At 34.5% G+C, this 17,714-nt stretch overlaps 1 protein-coding gene across 15 annotated transcripts in view; it reads right to left on the bottom strand.

Moving 5' to 3' along the window:
- The window catches only part of AKAP9 (A-kinase anchoring protein 9), a 171,522-nt gene that overhangs the window by 57,531 nt on the left and 96,277 nt on the right, over nucleotides 1-17,714 (bottom strand). For 9 of the 15 annotated variants that reach the window (XM_050782816.1, XM_050782819.1, XM_050782823.1 and 6 more), the window contains 7 exons: nucleotides 15,370-15,726; nucleotides 13,258-13,482; nucleotides 11,975-12,115; nucleotides 11,415-11,518; nucleotides 10,552-10,647; nucleotides 8,726-8,931; nucleotides 973-1,205 (listed from right to left, as the gene is read on the bottom strand). In XM_050782816.1, coding sequence (XP_050638773.1) covers nucleotides 973-1,205; nucleotides 8,726-8,931; nucleotides 10,552-10,647; nucleotides 11,415-11,518; nucleotides 11,975-12,115; nucleotides 13,258-13,482; nucleotides 15,370-15,726 — 1,362 coding nt within the window. The remainder of the gene's footprint in view (nucleotides 1-972; nucleotides 1,206-8,725; nucleotides 8,932-10,551; nucleotides 10,648-11,414; nucleotides 11,519-11,974; nucleotides 12,116-13,257; nucleotides 13,483-15,369; nucleotides 15,727-17,714) is intronic. The other 6 variants (XM_050782824.1, XM_050782825.1, XM_050782820.1 and 3 more) reach the window with 3 other exon arrangements.

The following is a 17,714-nucleotide window of genomic DNA, read 5'->3' as shown; positions in this document are numbered from 1 at the left end:
AGATTAGTGGTTCTCAAACTTTAGTGTGAATCAGAATCATATATACAGGACTTATTAAAAACACAGGTTGCTGGGCTCCCAATTTCAGTAGGTCTGGGGTGGGGCCTAAGAATTTATATATTGAACATATCACCAGGTGATGTTGATATTGCTGGTTAAGGGCTGCACTTTGAAAAGTCTCTGCCGTAGGGTTACTGCTCTACACAAAGCTTTTGTGATCCATTCAGTGATATTTAAATTACAACAATACAGTAGAAGCTAAATAACACAGTGTGGATTTAGTATTTAACAAATTGGGAAAAATCTGGAAAATGCCATGGTCAGACTCCTACTGTACTTCACTACATGGTCACATAAGCAGACAGCTGCTATGAGCTGTGGTCTTGGCCTGGGGAAGTGAATGTTTCAGGCGGAGCCCACACGCTTGACTATTGGCAGCATTAACAAATTTTGGAGAAGTTTCTCTCTAATAGCCTGTTAAAAACAAGTAGCCTATTGGAACCACTGACCATTTTTGATTTATTTAACATTTTTCACGTTGCTCCTCAAAAGACAAATACTATGTTGCATTAACTAAACTGCTCATAATTTACAATGGTATCAAGTAGCAGCAACAGCATTAATACTGGCCAAGATCCAGGTCAAAAGTACTTAATAGTGGTTAAGAAACAAAAAGTATTAACAGTTGTTTTCATATATGAAAGTACAAATCACAAAAATTAAATACTAATATACCTGAAATAAGCAAAAAACAAAACAAAACAAAAGCAGGACCATGTAGGAATTCAGTGTAGAATCATTTCTACTATACAACTTTTGTACAACCAAAGGGATAATTAAGATGCATATGCATTCAAGCTTTGAAAATGCCAAACAGCAACCCATGAAAATATCGAAATTAGCTCAGTCGAGAGAGTGGGATAGCACATTGTACTTCAAACTCAGTACATATTAGCAATATAAGGAGGTTACCTGACTGCTAGTTTCACTTATGGCTTCTAGGAGTTTTTCAACTGCTGCTTGTAGTCGAGAGCTAATGTTCAGCACAAGTTCTTCATTTTCAGGGTCTATTTCAGTTCCAGCAAAACCACTCCTCACGAGTCGTTGTGACAGCTCTGTTCCTTCCTCAGTTACTTTTGACCACATATTAATGTCATTTCTTGGCATATCACTTCCAGAATAAGAGGGAATGGATTCATCTGTAACTAGAATAACAGTATTTTAAAGGCATAAATTAATTATAATAATCATACTTTTTTAAAGTTATAAAACAAAATCAAAGTAACACTGGAAATCATGGAAATTGTAAGGTCTTTTAAAATAATATTGCAACCAAACAAATAAAATATGCAAATATAGGATATAATACTATTCAATAACCAAGCAAAAGAATGAGAAATGTTATGCTAACAGGAATTTGCAGAAATTATTTGGGTAATTCAGTATTTTTTTCTTTGATAAAAATTTCTGAGATACCTATCAACAGAAATTTACTACATGCCCACCGTGCAGAGTTTGCTAAGTAATAGGGACATATAGGTGACAAGATCTGGCTCCAACCCTTGACGACTTTACAATGTAATGAGGAAACACATAAACAATCACAAGAAAAGAGAAGCATTGTGCAGTAGGCCGTTCCAAGTGTACAGAGGGATAGAAATAAGTGCTTGAATTTGTCGGGAGCAGACTGACTTTTGAGCCTACATTGGGATTACAGGATAGAAATAAGTGCTTGAATTTGTCTGGTGATGACTAACTTTTTGAGCCAACACTGGGCAATATAATCTGCTCTGGCTACACAGTAAAAGGAACTAAGACCATTTTGTTGCTTGCTACTTTTTAAAGAGGAATACTGGGATAAGATTAGGCTGACAAGCAGTTCTAATTTAATTATGGACATTGTTATCTACATTACCCACACTATTCTTATTTCTTATGTAAAAAAAATGAGTTTGCATGGGTAGAAGATAAGCTTTCCAAGTGTTTTCTCTAAGCTATAATAAAAACACAGGCTATTCACCACTGACATTAAATACTCATTTGTGGCAGATGTTACAACCCAACAGTGAAGTTTCCTGAAGAGGCATTACCTATTCTTTTATTGCATGTAGTACATATTTGTTATCAGTAAGTGTACAAAGTTAACAAATTAAAGCAGAGGAAATCTTCAGGTACCAAGTGCTTGGAATAAGCACTCAGTTTGACACATTAGCTCTCAACTACAAGCAGCAGTTGAAAAACTACTAGAAGCCATAAGTGAAACTAGCAGTCAGGTAACCTCCTTATATTGCTAATATGTACTGAGTTTGAAGTACAATGTGCTATCCCACTCTCTCGACTGAGCTAATTTCGATATTTTCATGGGTTGCTGTTTGGCATTTTCAAAGCTTGAATGCATATGCATCTTAATTATCCCTTTGGTTGTATGCAAGTTGTATAGTAGAAATGATTCTATGCTGAATTCCTACATGATCCTGCTTTTGTTTTGTTTTGTTTTTTGCTTATTTCAGGTATATTAGTATTTAATTTTTGTGATTTGTACTTTCATATATGAAAACAACTGTTAATATTTTTGTTTCTTAACCACTATTAAGTACTTTTGACCTGTTCTACTTACTAGAACTTGTCTTGCTAAAGTAGCTAGTGCCATATTGAGTTTTCTTAATCTATGTAGTAATGACATCAGATACAGCTTCAGATGCAAGATCTGAATTCAGCACGATTCAATATTCACTAAGCACGTCCTCTTTGTAAGTCACTGGCTGTAGAGCCCAAAATTGCATTTTAGGGCATGATTTTAAATGTCTGCCATTATATATAGGTTTATCTAATTTTTTTAGGTAACAGTAAATACAACTTTCACTTTGTGTTTTTATTCCCCAAAGTAAAAAACACATCAGCTACACTGTTACTTATTTATAGTACTCCATGTGCTCAAAATTGAATGCCTTGAAAATATTTAGAAGTGCAAGATAATCTTGGAATTTATAGCATCTTTATGTGAAAAATTAAATACATTCTAGTAACATTTTCTTTCTCATGGGTACAGAAATGTGAGGCAAAGGGAACAGTGCGATATGATGGGAACTCTAGGCTTTTTAGGGCAAAGGGACATGGTGAAGTGGTGGTGAGGTAGGTGAGAGAGCTAAAAGAAGGGAGCTGGAAAGTAAGCTGGATTCAAGTTGTAAATGGTCTTAAATTTTATAGGAACCTTAGGGGTTTTGCTATAAACAAATGGGAAGAGTAAATCATATTTTGAACAAGAAGATATTATCAAATATGTGAATCAGGAAGCAAACTGTAGCAATGCAGAGGTAAGTTAAGGAGAAAAAATTGGTTACAGGTTATTTCAATTGTCTAGATGAGAAGGGATAAAGACATGAACTAAGATGATGGGTGGTGGGGGGTGGTGTTGAGAAAGAGCACAGGTTGGAGAAGACAATGTAGAAGAAGACAAGGAAAGAAGATTATGTATAAGATGACTCTGGGCTTCCAGCTTAGATGATTCTTAGGTGACAGAGAAATCATTAAGAAAAATACTAAGAAATCAGGAGAAAGTATACAGAGTAGAGATGAAAAATGATTAGTCTAAAGTGTTAATGGGATTTGTGGAGATGAGTCAACTGTTGGAATTTTGGGTCTGCAATGACTTAGGAGTCATTTGTAGAAAGGTGAGAGTTGAAACCTTGGAAGTAGATACATCTGTCTTAGGAGTAATATTTAGTGAGAGAAGGAAGGCAAAGTTGAAGCCTCTGTATATCATAATCTAACAAAAGAACCTGTGTTAAAAAATATCAGAGAGAGGCAGGAAAGAGATGTTCCAGCAGACAAAAAAGGACAGCTTCAAGACACTTTAGTAACATTATTTGTCTAGAAAGATAAACAGGACAAGGACTGAGAAAATGCTATGGAGACTCCTGTGTTCACCAGCCTTGATTTCTATTCCTGCAGTACCAAAGCTGCTCTCTCAAAGGACAACACTGACCTCCCAGTTGTCAAATCATCTGGGTGCGGTGGCTCACGCCTATAATCCCAGCACTTTGGGAGGCCGAGGCAGGCGGATAACGAGGTCAGGAGTTCAACACCAGCCTGACCAATATGACTAAACTCCATCTCTACTAAAAAATACAAAAATTAGCTGTGCATGGTGGCACGGGAGGTGGAGGTTGCAGTAAGCCAAGATTGCACCACTGCACTCCCGCCTGGGCAACAGAGCAAAACTCCGTCTCAAAAAAAAAAAAAAAAAAAAAGAAAGAAAAGTTTGCTTAAATTTACCTTGAGCAGGGAAAAAAGGTGAGAAAAATCCAACACTTCTTACAGTTTTAAGGCAGTATGAAGATAGTCTAATGTTTTGGGCTATAGAGAAGGAATCAACATGAGGAAAAGACTGAAGGTATTGTGTATTAGATGGGAGCAAATCTCAACCACAAAATATAGAGGGTGCATGAGAGCAATTTATAAAAGGTCTTTGAATGTTAGCTTCTTGAAATGGCTAATTTTTAAAAATAGACATTAAAGTACCTAGAAAAGGTGAAGATGTCAACTAGCTTAAGGTATTTTCTTAATAACATTTTGAAGGTATAAACCATCTGAAATAATCTGAGTATGTTCCAAGAAAAAAGTGAATTTAAAAAAAAAAATCCTATAAAATAGAAAAATGAGAAAGACTTTAACAACTAGTCTTGGAGGGAAAAATTCAGAGGATAATATAGATTAGCAGCGGAATGTCACAAGATGCCAATAACAATCTTAGAATGTCCACTTTGGTAAATAGAATCATTTCAAAGTGGTGAACCTCTTGGATTTATGTCTTAAACATAGTAAATGATGGTTATTAAAGTCCTTTAGTTATTAACTTTATGAATTATATCATATTCATTCCCTGACAGACAACAATAAATTCCTCAGGTTAAAGCAGGATAGGCAATTTAATAAAGCCTTCTCTGCCCCAAAGGCTCTCTTCTATGGCTCCAATGGAAACCACTAGGCTCTAGTCTGACCCTGGTATCTGACAGTTGAGAAAACTGCACTGAAGCCCTGGGAGACTTAACAGGTTTCCCCAGTATCACAGTGGGCTAGAAAAGAAACAAGGCCTTCTGATTAGTGCAGTGGTGCGATCTCGGCTCACTGCAACCTCCACCCCTGGGTTCAAGCATTATCCTGCTTCAGCCTCATGAGTAGTTGGGATTACAGGCATGTGCCGCCACACCTGGCTAATTTTCATATTTTAAGCAGAGACGGGGTTTCACCCTGTTGGCCAGGCTGGTCTTGAACTCCTGACTTCAGGTCATCTGCCTGCCTTGGCCTCCCAAAGTGTTGGGATTACAGGCGTGAGCCATGACTCTCAGCCCCTAGCATTCTTTCTGTAAGAACTCATTTCTCCAAAAGGAGGCAGCAGCAGATAAGATTCCATCCCTGGCCTCCTATGGGAGAGGTGAGCATAAAACTACTGAATCATCACAGCGAACACCTGAAGGAAATTTTTTTTCAACACAACCTGGGGAATTCATTTTTATGAACTGATCTAATATTCATTCAGGTTTAAGTGATTTTATGTTAGCTCAAAATTTCCCTTTAATTTCATAAAGTAGGTTACTCTTAAGAGGAAGCAAATATTAGCAACTTTATTCCTTAATTTTTTGAGTGTTAACAAGTCCATACATGTTTAAAATCAAAACATGTTCAGACTTGAAGGCTGAAAATACATCACAGGTGTTACAACAAAAAGTCATATATGAAAACTGAAAAGCAAAAGTTGCTTCGCAATTAGATTGATTTAAATTTTTGTTATAGTAAAAAACATAAATCTTTCAAAAGTGTATTTCATTTTAAAAAATAATGCTTCCATTATATTTATGAAGGAATATCAGAAAAAATTCTTACATATGGAGCACAGTGATAATATTTTAAAGCCAGTATTTTCTTTCAAGTTTATAAAAAAGTTTTAAATTATAAATTCTAATAACTCAATATATCCTCAAAGATGCAAGATGGATCCATTAAGTGTCCCCCAGTGATATCAGTGGTTATTCTAATTTTATTAGTAAGACACTGCTGCTAAACATAAAAACAGTAAGATGGAGTTAACTAAATGGAAAGTAAATATAACCAATGATACTAATCCTAGCAAAATTATCTCTGCTACAATATTCTACACACTATATTTCTTAACTCTGGATTTAGTTTTTCCTCTTATCTCAATATTATTCTTTCAGAATTGGCCAACAGTTAACTAAAATTTTAAAGGGTGTAGTTAATACAAATATATGTAGTGGTTTTAGGCAAAATATTAAGTATTATGACTATTTTGCTTTGAATCAGAATAGCAATGACTTCTTCATTAGACTATGAATTACTGTAAAGCTAAAAGCGTAGAGAAATAGTTCAGCAAATGTCTGTAGAATTAAACTCATAAAATTGCTTATAATTGAAAACTATGGTCAGTTGCAGTGGCTCACGCCTGTAATTCTAGCACTCTGGGAGGTCGAGGCTGGTGGATCACTTGAGGTCAGGAGTTCGAAACCAGCCTGGCCAACACAGTAAAACCCTGTCTCTACTAAAAATACAAAAATATTAGCCAGGCATGGCAGCAGGCACCTGTAATCCCAGCTACTTGGGAGGCTGCGGCACGAGAATCACTCGAACCCGGAGGTGGAGGTTGCAGTTAGCAGAGATTGAGCCACTGCTCTCCAGCCTAGGCGACAGAGAGAGACTCAAAAGAAAAAAGAAAAAAAGAAAGAAAACCATTACTGTATCTTAAAATAGGATATACATATTTCACCTGTGTTGGAAGACTGAGATACACTTATGCAAGAAAATAGGCTAGTTGATCAGAAGTCTTTTTAGGTCTGCTTTCTCATGGAAAATGAACATAAATATAATCCTCTATGCTTAAGTTAAATTATCAGTTTATTCCTTTTTATGGAGACAGTGCTCTGGAAGTAAGTTCACTGTCTTTCAAGGCATGTTGTCTGCTGAATACTTTGGCAGCCATGTTGAGAAGTATCCAGGAGAACTACTAACAACAAAAGCACAAAATACATCTGTAATGCACAGAACATTCTCAGAGTATCTTTTGAATATGGCAGTCAACCTGGTCTCTAGGTCTTACCAGTAGAACTGCAAAATCCCTCCCTAAATGGTTAAGTGAAATAAGCTTGTGAAATAATTGTTTTTTAAAAAGCATAATTTGATAAACACTTTTACCAGACTAAGAAAATGTTACCTAATTCTTCTCTATAAAGATCCATATGCAGAAATAAAATAGCCGTGATTGAGAGCTTAACCAAGAGTGAAGTTAATTCGAAAAATTCTACCAAGTTTGCAAAGAGTGAATTTGAAAGCAAGGTTTAAAATTCACTATTATTTCAGCTTTTAATTTACCAAAAGCAATTTTTAAAACTATCTTTGAACTCAACTGAGGTGTTTAAAAATCAGTTTTATTTGCAATTCCAAATCAAGTTTTTCTCTGTACTTAGAAACACACTACTGGCTAACTTATAATTAGGCAAACCTTCCATAAATGGGATAATTTCTTCTCATTTCTCCACATGAAATTTAACAAACAGAATGCTCTTCAAAAGTTACAAAAACTGGCATCTTAGGTCTGCCTCTAACTGGGAGAGATGCTTGAGTGTGGAATGATAGTGAACTGCGAGCTTGATCTGAGCCAGGAGTCCAGATCCTATGTTTCTCCATCTCACAAAACTTTTCCCCACTTCTGATTTCCTCATTTGCCTCTCCTGCAAGGAAAAAGAAATTGAAAAAACAAGAGACAATGGAGTTCAGCAATGTGATGGGAAGAAATGCAAAGAAGAGGCCAGGCATGGTGGCTCACGCCTGTAATCCCAGCACTTTGGGAGGCCAAGCCAGGCAGATCACCTTAGGTCAGGAATTCAAGACCAGCCTGGCTAACATGGTAAAATCCCATCTCTACTAAAAATACAAAAATTAGCTGGGTGTGGTGGCATGCACCTGTAGTCCCAGCTACTTGACAGGCTGAGGCAGGAGAATGCTTGAACCCAGGAGGCAGAGGTTGCAGTGAGCCTAGCATGCGCCACTGCACTCCAGCCTGGGCGACAGAGCGAGACACTGTCTTTAAAAAAAAAGGCAACGGAAAGAAGAGCCGAATCCACACAGCTGAAGGAAGACAGAGTTACAAAGACAGCTCTGGCATATCAGGACCTAATCTCTGGATCCATATACATTGCATAATATTTCAATCCACTTTTTCAAAAGGAAGAAAGAATCTAGCAGAGAACAGTCCAAAGATAAGACCAAACCTTGGGTTTCTTATCAAGGCTTTCTTCCAACCATTTCAACAGGTATGTGAAACTGGTGCTAGGTTCCTAAAAAGTCTTTATTTCTAATCTTTCCTTAATTTATAGGATGGTTTCAGGATGTCATCCATACCTCACAGATACTGGTAAGAGTCCTGAGTGCTGATGCAGAAATTTTTTTATTGGTGGAGAAATGTAACAGCATTCTGGTTTATGTAGGCACCGTGGCAACCCTGGATAAATATAATGACAACTCTATGATACCCACTTGCAAATGCTATACAATAATGGTATTTGAGAAGAGTCACTCTAATGTATTTCTGTTTGAAGGTCCATTTGCTGGAAAATACTTATTTTCTCTTCTATATTTTCCACACATGGCAAAATGCCTTGAACTCAGCAAGATTTGTTGAAATGATTGTTTCAACAACATAGAAAACTAGTACCTCTTGTATGTTCCTCATGGACACATGACTTTACAGATGCCTCTGCTTCTGACCTCCAAATTAGGCTGGCAGATGACTGGCTTTTACTAGATCTATCTAGAATCCCAAGGACATGGCGACCAATTGTTTCTTCAACAGCTGCTGTTGTCTTTACAACTTCTAAAAGGATCTTCAAAAGTCTGTTATTAGCTTTCTGGAGTGCATACCTGTATAGATAAAGAAGCATTGATTAAAATGTTTAATATTTTTGAAGCAAACACTTTGCTTATGTCCACTAAAAAGTACACTGCAAAATATTTGATTTGAAAAATAACAGATGATCCTCTTTGTTAAAATAATACCCAATAGCATCTACAATAAAGTGCGTCTTGTTTTTTATTTGTGACTATATTATAAAATGATTTGTTTTGTCTGAAAAATTTTGGCCAATCAGCTTAATCATGCCATTTTTCAAAATGTACAATATCTAATTGACTTGAAAAAAATAACTAAAGTCTTAAGCTAGTAACTAGGTTAAGAGAAAATTTTGGGAGACAAAATTTAAGTTTTAAAAAGTATGGCAGTGCCAAAGCATATGCAAGTTATTGAGCTTGCTGCTCATGGTTATACATATGTATTTTGTACATTTAATCTTTCTATATGTTAAACATAAAAACATATTTTAAAACATAATTTCAAAATCACACCAGAAAAAATTATGTGGCAGTATTTGTACAAGTTAATGGTAATGAGCTGAATATTTAAATTACAAAAAGTAATACTTAGGCAGAGATCTGTTTTTAAAAAGGTCTGTAATGAAATATCACTATCTGTCAACACCAGAGGGAGTATCACAGGCTGTTTTTATTACATCTGCTCCAGAGACAGAAATTTCTCAAGTTACACTCACCACTCATTTCAGTCAGTAGAAGAACCCTGTTTTCAATTAAATAGAATGAATTTGGTGTCTCTCTTTTTAAAAAGTAATCCTTATTTTAAAAAATCTGGAAAATACTGCAAACCACCCACCAAAAACCTCAGCAATAACTATGACAATTTTAATACCTATATTTCTAGACTTTTCCTCCTGCCTCTTATAAATATATACATATTTTAAAAACAAAAATGAGATCATCCTGAACAAAGTGTTTTTGTACACTCTCTTTTTTGCTTAACATGAACATTCTACCATGTGAAGCAAGGTATTTCCATAAGTGGTGATTCAGAAGGTTGCCTGATTAATTTTCTTAAAAACTAAACAACTCTCTTGTCCTAGCAACTCAGTTCAACAAAGGCACACTTTATACATGCAGACTAAATAAAAGATTTTCACGGTAAAGGTCTTCTGCCTTAAGATAGTTTTATCTTTTAGCTTCACATTGTAGGAGATTGCCAACAATCAGGCTAAAGGATACCTGTTTTCACAGGCACATGACATATCTATTTTAAGACAAGATAATAAATGGAGAAGTTTTCCATTAGTATTTGTCAAGTGAAAGAGACAGTTCTATTTTTGCACCTAGATCAAGTTCTCTGCTTATATAATCAAGAATACTAAAAATAAAACTAAAATAATTTAGTAGGAAGCCAAGGGTTTTATTTCCTTAACTTGTTCTGAGGTTTTGTTTAAGCGCCGAACCCCAGGACTAGAATAATGTGAAAATATTTCTACTTAAATGATTAATATGATGGTTAAAAAAAAAAATACTCATTTTATTGGCACTTACTGTAAAAATTCCTAAAAATTAAATACTGCATAGTTTTCAAAATTTACCAATTAGAGATAAAAAATATAAAATAAACAAAGTGTTTATTTTATATTGCCATGGTAACTCTAATTTTCATACACTGTCTTTCTTGTTTGAGTTCCATACTGACTGCGTTCCATACTGATGATCCAATGGGGAAGCCAAAATCTTAGGGGCCAAATTCCTCCATGCAAGCTGAGGAAGGAGGTTAGGAGGACACAAGAGGGTTGACAGTCACAGAAATTGGAAAAGGAGGAAATTAAGTTAGTAAATATTAGTTTTAATTTAAAATTAAAGAAATTATTTTCATTTGAACAAAGTTTAAAATATTGTGCTTAAAGTCTTTAATACTAATGTAGGATAACTATTCTTACCTAATATTTTACATTTTTATATTAACCTCTACAAAATCAAAGTAAGGAAAAGTTTTGCTAACATCAGGTGATTAATTTATCCCTCTATAGGACTGGGATATGGATTAAAAGTTGTCATCTGTTACGTAGCAAATGCATGAAAGAAGTTTAGAATATTTACACTAACGGTAATTTTTTTCTCAGAATAAACAAGGCAGGGGATGGCTTACACTGAATACATGTCCATACAGTGAAAGAATACAGTTCACAAGTAGAACTGTGTTTTTAGGATACAAAATGGCATATAAGTATAAAATTAATCAAGAAAGTTTCAATATCCAAATACCTTAATATTAACAGTTAAGTATGTGATTAATATCCAATCAAAATGTATATAGAAATGATTTTTTAAAAATTGTATCTATTTAATGATAAAAAACTGAAAATCCTTTACATACTACACATATATGGACATGTTTCATACACAGATAGTATGATGATATTTAAGACAAAGTATCAATGTACAAGATAAAAATAAGGACAAAGTCTATTACATTGAAACAACCATTTTAATCTACTTTGCACTGAAAAAGTACACATTTTGTATACCTTTCATTAGACAAAATCTCAGGAGGCACATGTTCAGGTTTTCTGTCCAATTCCTTTTCTTTAAATGTCTGTTCTTCAGCTTCTCCTTGGTTTTCATTTCCATTCTGTTTAAATTTGAGTAAAGGAAGAGAGGAGAAGACAGAAAGAAAACCTGTCATCTTGGAAATAGCATGTCATTCTTCTATATGGGTATGAGATAAAATAGAAATCTCTGTGCACAAAATTGATACTGTTTGGTATAATATTTAACTATATTTGAGACTAGTGTCATCAAAAGAGCATAAAACATTCTCGTACATAAATAAAAAAGTTTAATGGGTTCAAATTATGCATGCTATAGTGCAACAATAAAGTTTGTTAGGTTCTCTTGTTAACAGCAATTCAAATTACCTTAAATGAAATATAAGGCATTTTGACTCCACCTACCTTACATGTATGCAGTCACAAATATGTTAAGCTCAGTACCTATAAAAGAGTACACCTCATACCAACAACAAAGATAAACAAATCCTACTGAATTGTTGATCCATTGCTCCTAGGTGGGCCAAAGTCCATACTACCTGTGTTTGCGTACTGCTGTTGCGCAGCTCACAACACAGCTTCTCTCTTCCAGCTAAAGACAGCTGCTTTAGTGCTTCCAGCTCCTCTAAAAGCACCCTCTCTCTCTCTGAAACCAGGTTTTCATTATCTATGGAGGATCTCTAAATAAGAAAAAAGGTCATGAGAGAATATTGTTTGCGACAGAGAAAAAGGGTAGAAATATTAAGCAGATTTCTTTTAACCCCCGGGACCAACAGGTCCTGGTTCTACTTATGATTCGTATTCCATCATAAGGGGTTAAAAGTATATACAAAGATCAATGCAAAATTTAAAATATTTTTAAAAAGCCAATTAAGCCTAAATATTCAGGAATTTGTGCAGTTCACTTAGTTTTCGTCAATTTTGCATTGAAAATTAAGAAGTCTGAATTCACAAAATGCAATGAAGAAAAGCAAAGTTAATTTTCCAAATTATGTTTTATGCTCAGCTCCCAATTTTCCTATTATTTTATATTTGAAAGAATACATGTTAATAGTTATCTCTAGTTATTTCTTATCTCCTTTTTAGCTTCAGTTTTCAAAATTAAATTCAATAAATCCGTTTTCATAAGAACTTCTACATAAATATTTCTTGCTTTTCTGCAATGATTTTGTGAGTATATTTTATACAGCAGTTGACAAGAATCCAGCTCCCAAATACCAAGAAGTATTTAAATTTAGTCAAGAAAGGGATAAGAATGTTAAATAAATTTGCATTTCTCAAATCAAGAAGAGATGTTTCCCTGGAAAGAGTTCCAGAAGCATACTACTTCCGATTTCCATTCATGATTAAAAAGATGGATTAAAGACAGATAAAGGTAAAACTTTGAGATGCTAATTGGTGGACTCACAAAACTATAAATGAATATAGTAAAACTGAACGATAGTAACTGCATAATGGAGCACCTCAGCACAATGTTATTTCCAAAATGTCAAACTGCGTTTGCTATATATGGTTAATAGATTTAAAAAAAAAAACCAACAACCGTGTAGCCACTTTTCCAGTGCTTGAAAAAGGAGTTAAATAAAATGACAGAAAGACAATGCCCACTCCAAGGTTGACAGAGGTGTCCCTAACAAGATCTAAAGCTGCTGTGTTAGTATAGTGTGTGTTCCTGATGCTAAATATATGTAGTTTATTCAGATTTTGGCAAAAAAAAATTATGGCTACATAAAAAATACTGTTGTTTTTACTGGGGATCTGGTTCAAGTTGGTGTTTGGAAAAAAAAAATTGGGGAGAGAATAGGGACTACAAGACCCTTACCTGGGCTAATTGTTTATTAAGTCTCTTAATCTCTTCTTGTAGCTGTTCCTGGTCTTCTCGCTGTCTCTCCATTTGTCGCATATGTGCCTGCCTTAACAATTCTGTTGCCTGTTGATGTTCTTGGTATTGTCGTACAAGTTCCTGCCTCATATCTTCCAATTGTTCTTCATTCAACATTAGTTGTCTAGAAGCATCCATGCTTGACACCGAAATCTCATCATGAATCTTCAAGAGTAAAGAAAAAAAAAAATTCAGCCATAACACATTTTGTAAAAATCTGTCAGCATTAATATTTTAAACAAATATGAAAGCAATTCTATTACTTATGCCATAAAGCGTGTGATTTTATTATTAAACAAAAACATACTTTTAAAAATGGTGTTTTTCTTCATTACAATTCCAAAACAACATAAAGCTACTTTATTATCATTATATATATTATTTTCCAAAAGCAAAACAATTATTTATCAATTAGTTTAGACTTAATCTAATTCTAATAGAAAACAAAAAGAACTAAGATACTTAAGATTCCTTCTACCCTTAATGAAGCTATAATGCCATTATTCCTCTTGACATTTTATGACGGGTAAATAATATCAATGGAATATTTATATTTTAAAATTAAATGTATGAAACATAAGAAACTATCCATTTAATTTACACAGTAGTTATCACAGTACTACAGAGAACTACTGATAAAAAATAATTTTCAATACATTTTATTTGAAAATAAAAGCTTTACATTCCAGAGTCTCACGCTCATAAGAAGTCAATTCCTTAATACATTCTATGAGTACATCATTTCCTGGAGAGATGTTACTTAAATCATTTTGCTTTGAACAGTTGATGGTAAATTAAAGAGGTCTTCAAGAACACCTAACAAGTTTCGCATTCCACAAAGAGATGGTAATTTTATTTTATTTATTTATTTTTGAGACGGAGTCTTGGTGTCACCCAGGCTGCAGTGCAGTGGCACCATCTTGGCTACTACAATCTATACCTCCCCAGTTCAAGTGATTTCTCTGCCTCAGCCTCCCAAATAGCAGGGATTACAGGCATGCACTGCCATGCCCAGCTAATTTTTTGCATTTTTAGTAGAAATGGGGTTTTACCATGTTGGCTAGGCTGGTCTCGAACTCCTGACCTCAAGTGATCCACCTGCCTCAGCCTCCCAAAGTGCTCAGATTACAGGCATGAGCCACCACACTTGGCCTGGAGTTGGCAATTTACTTGAATATTAGTCTGAACAAAACATAACCTATCCTGAATATTAATTAAAAAATTTAATTCAGATGTTAAAAGAAGTAGGATTTATTACTTTCAGTTTAACAGTTGAGGTATAGACACAGAACAGATCTTCTATTAATAAATAAGTAAAGAAACCAATAGTTAGGATATAGATAATAAAATCTTTTAGTCATCCTAAATAGGTAGCTATTTCCTTGTAATGTTGTTATATTTAATTAAGCAAATCTTTTATTCACAGATATTACCAAATTGTAGTATAATTAATCTCGAATTGGTTGAAAGAGAATTAATGTGCATACAACTTACAATGGGATTTTACCAGGTACAACGTCTTTAAGATAAACAAGAATATTATGAACCAGACTTGTTTTATTTGATACTAATATTAAGTCACTTATCCATATATCTTACAATTAATAAAACACATTAACAGTGTGAATCGGCCGGGCACGGTGGCTCATGCCTGTAATCCCAGCACTTTGGGAGGCCGAGGAGGGTGGATCACAAGGTCAAGAGATTGAGACCATCCTGGCCAACGTGGTAAATCCTGTCTCTACTAAAAATACAAAAATTAGCTGGATGTGGTGGCACGCGCCTGTAGTCCCAATTACTCAGGAGGCTGAGGCAGAAGAATCCCTTGAACCTGGGAGGCGGAGGTTGCAGTGAGCCGAGATGGTGCTACTGCACTCCACCCTGGCGACAGAGTGAGACTCCGCCTCAAAAACAAAACAACAATGTGAGTCATAAGACTGAGTTTGGCATTTTCCTCCTCCAAATATTATGCAGCATGATTGCTAATATTTTCATAGTGAAGGAATTCACAATTTTTAAATAAGTTTTTTATGTTCAAGGAGGCATACTTACAGACTGTCTGACTATAAATGTCTTATCTTTGGAGAACATTTCTTCTGAAATAGTCAGTACACAGTCCTTTGATTCTCGTATATCATCGGGATCATTATTTGATAATAAAATTTCCTTTCCATGTTCTCCTAACTCTTTACTAAGTGGTTTAAATTCTTCTTTAAATTTCACATCCACTGTCTCAAAAGTCTGAAAACCAGTTTGATCCTGTGATAATTTCATTTCATTAAAATAATGCTGTTTTTCTTGGTGACACACAGCATGTGCTTGCTTTGATGATGTAGTATTTTCTTTTCCCCCAGATATTCTAGACAGTTCAGTTTGTTGAGCAAATGCTATACTCATTGACACAATAACCTAAAGAAATAAAAGCAAACAATAAAGGATTTAGAAATATCAGCAGGAATTTAAAAAGCAAGTTACTACTCAAAATTGTATGAACAGAAAAAAGCATGGCCTCACGGTTCTAAACAAAAAGAAATCCTATAATAAAGTAATACCGAGATAGATTCTCTATTTTACAATAAATCTAATGTCAAAGTATTTATTTTACTACCTGCCATTTTAAATAAAAAGTAAAATGTTTTCTTACTATAACAGCCATAAATTTTCAGTAAAAATTAGAAAATAAAAGCCCTTATATTTCTCTCTTCCAAGAAAAATCACTGTAAACATTTTAGTAAATACTTTCCCAAATCTTCTTATTCTTCTTTACAGAGATAGATATGAATAGATACAGATATCATTTTCCTATAAAAATGTGATCATATTCTAATACTGTAACCAGTTTTTATAGCTTAACTATAGTAAATATATCTTCAAGTTAAGAAATAGAAATACATTTCTATATAATTTCTGATGGGTTCAAAGTTTCGTATTACATACATGTAGTATAAGTTTATTAAATCAATTCTCTATGTTGGACATTTAGAGTGATTCCACTCCTTTACTATTTTAAACACCAATGTGATGAAATATTTGTAATTATATAATTGTGCATATATTTTATTTCCTCAAAACAAATTCCCAGAAGCGGAACACTTAGTTTGTATGACTAGTAAATATGAGTAGACATTTCATTATAATCCAACTTGACTTTTCACTACCACTATGATCCTGAATCCCTGCTTATTCTAGCCTCCCATCCCACCCCATGACAGGTACTTAGGAATTCTGACTAGCAGTTTTGGCTCTGACAAGTCCCTACACCTTTGAGAACCAACTGTATCAATAACTTTATGTCCTTTTTCCACAGATAATTTGTAATGAAGGAAGGCTGGTTGTAATAAACCCAGAATAAAGTATGCCTGGGATTGGAAATATTTGTATTTACAGACCTGCAGCCTTCTTTGTTTTCCTTGCTGGTCCAGGAAATATAACTGAACTTTTGTTTTAATTTCCTGTCTTGAATCTTATTCACCTATGTGGGGTCCTGATTCCCACCTGGTTCCTGTGCTAGCCTCCTTTGGAGTAATTTGACTCAAAAACACAAAGCAAATAAATCATTAAAGCTGGGGTTCAAAATCCTATAGTCTTGCCTAAGCTAACTTTCCAAAAGGTAACATTATACTATTCCACATCTAAATGAGTCTGTCTAGAAGTATAATGCACAACTGACTTAAGAGGAATAATTATAATACCAGTAGCCAATGCAGAGAAAATGCAAGCGCTGCAACATTAGAAATGACATCACATATTTAATAAATGTTAGGGCAGAAATTTGAATCAAAATGTGTCTATACAGAGCTCAAGCACCTTAAACACTACATATCATCCTGCTTCTTCCCAGATAATCCTGCTACTATATCTCACCTACCAAATGGGACCTCTGGGTGGTGCCTATGCTAGCTCAGAAAGAACCAGGGTTTGGTAACAACAATGTCATCTGGAACACATACCATTACAGCAAAATGTCAAAAGACAAAGATAATTAAAAATAATTAACTAGATCATACAACTTAACAAAACATATCTTTAGCCTTCTGTAACTAGTGATCAAAACCTTATGACTGCGTTTTGTTTTAATTTCCTGTCTTGAACCTGATTTGCCTCTGTCTCTTCATACTGAATATATTGAAAATGTAACATGGAAAAAAAAGATTAAAAATATGAAAGAGAACAGAGATATGAAGGATAGAGAATGGTCAATCAACATCTAATTAGAGTTCCAGGTAGATATAATAGAGAACAATGGAAATGGACTATTTCACGAGACAATGGCTGAGAATATTTACAGAAGACACCACTGCCAAGATTCAAGATGATCAATGAATTATAATAAAAACAAATACCTCATGTCTACAAAAACATCTGTAGCTGGGTGTGGTAAGCTACTCCAGGGACTA

Source organism: Macaca thibetana, chromosome 3, assembly GCF_024542745.1.
Source record: "Macaca thibetana thibetana isolate TM-01 chromosome 3, ASM2454274v1, whole genome shotgun sequence".
NCBI lineage: Eukaryota > Metazoa > Chordata > Mammalia > Primates > Cercopithecidae > Macaca > Macaca thibetana.
This window is presented reverse-complemented; position numbering and strand designations above follow the sequence as displayed.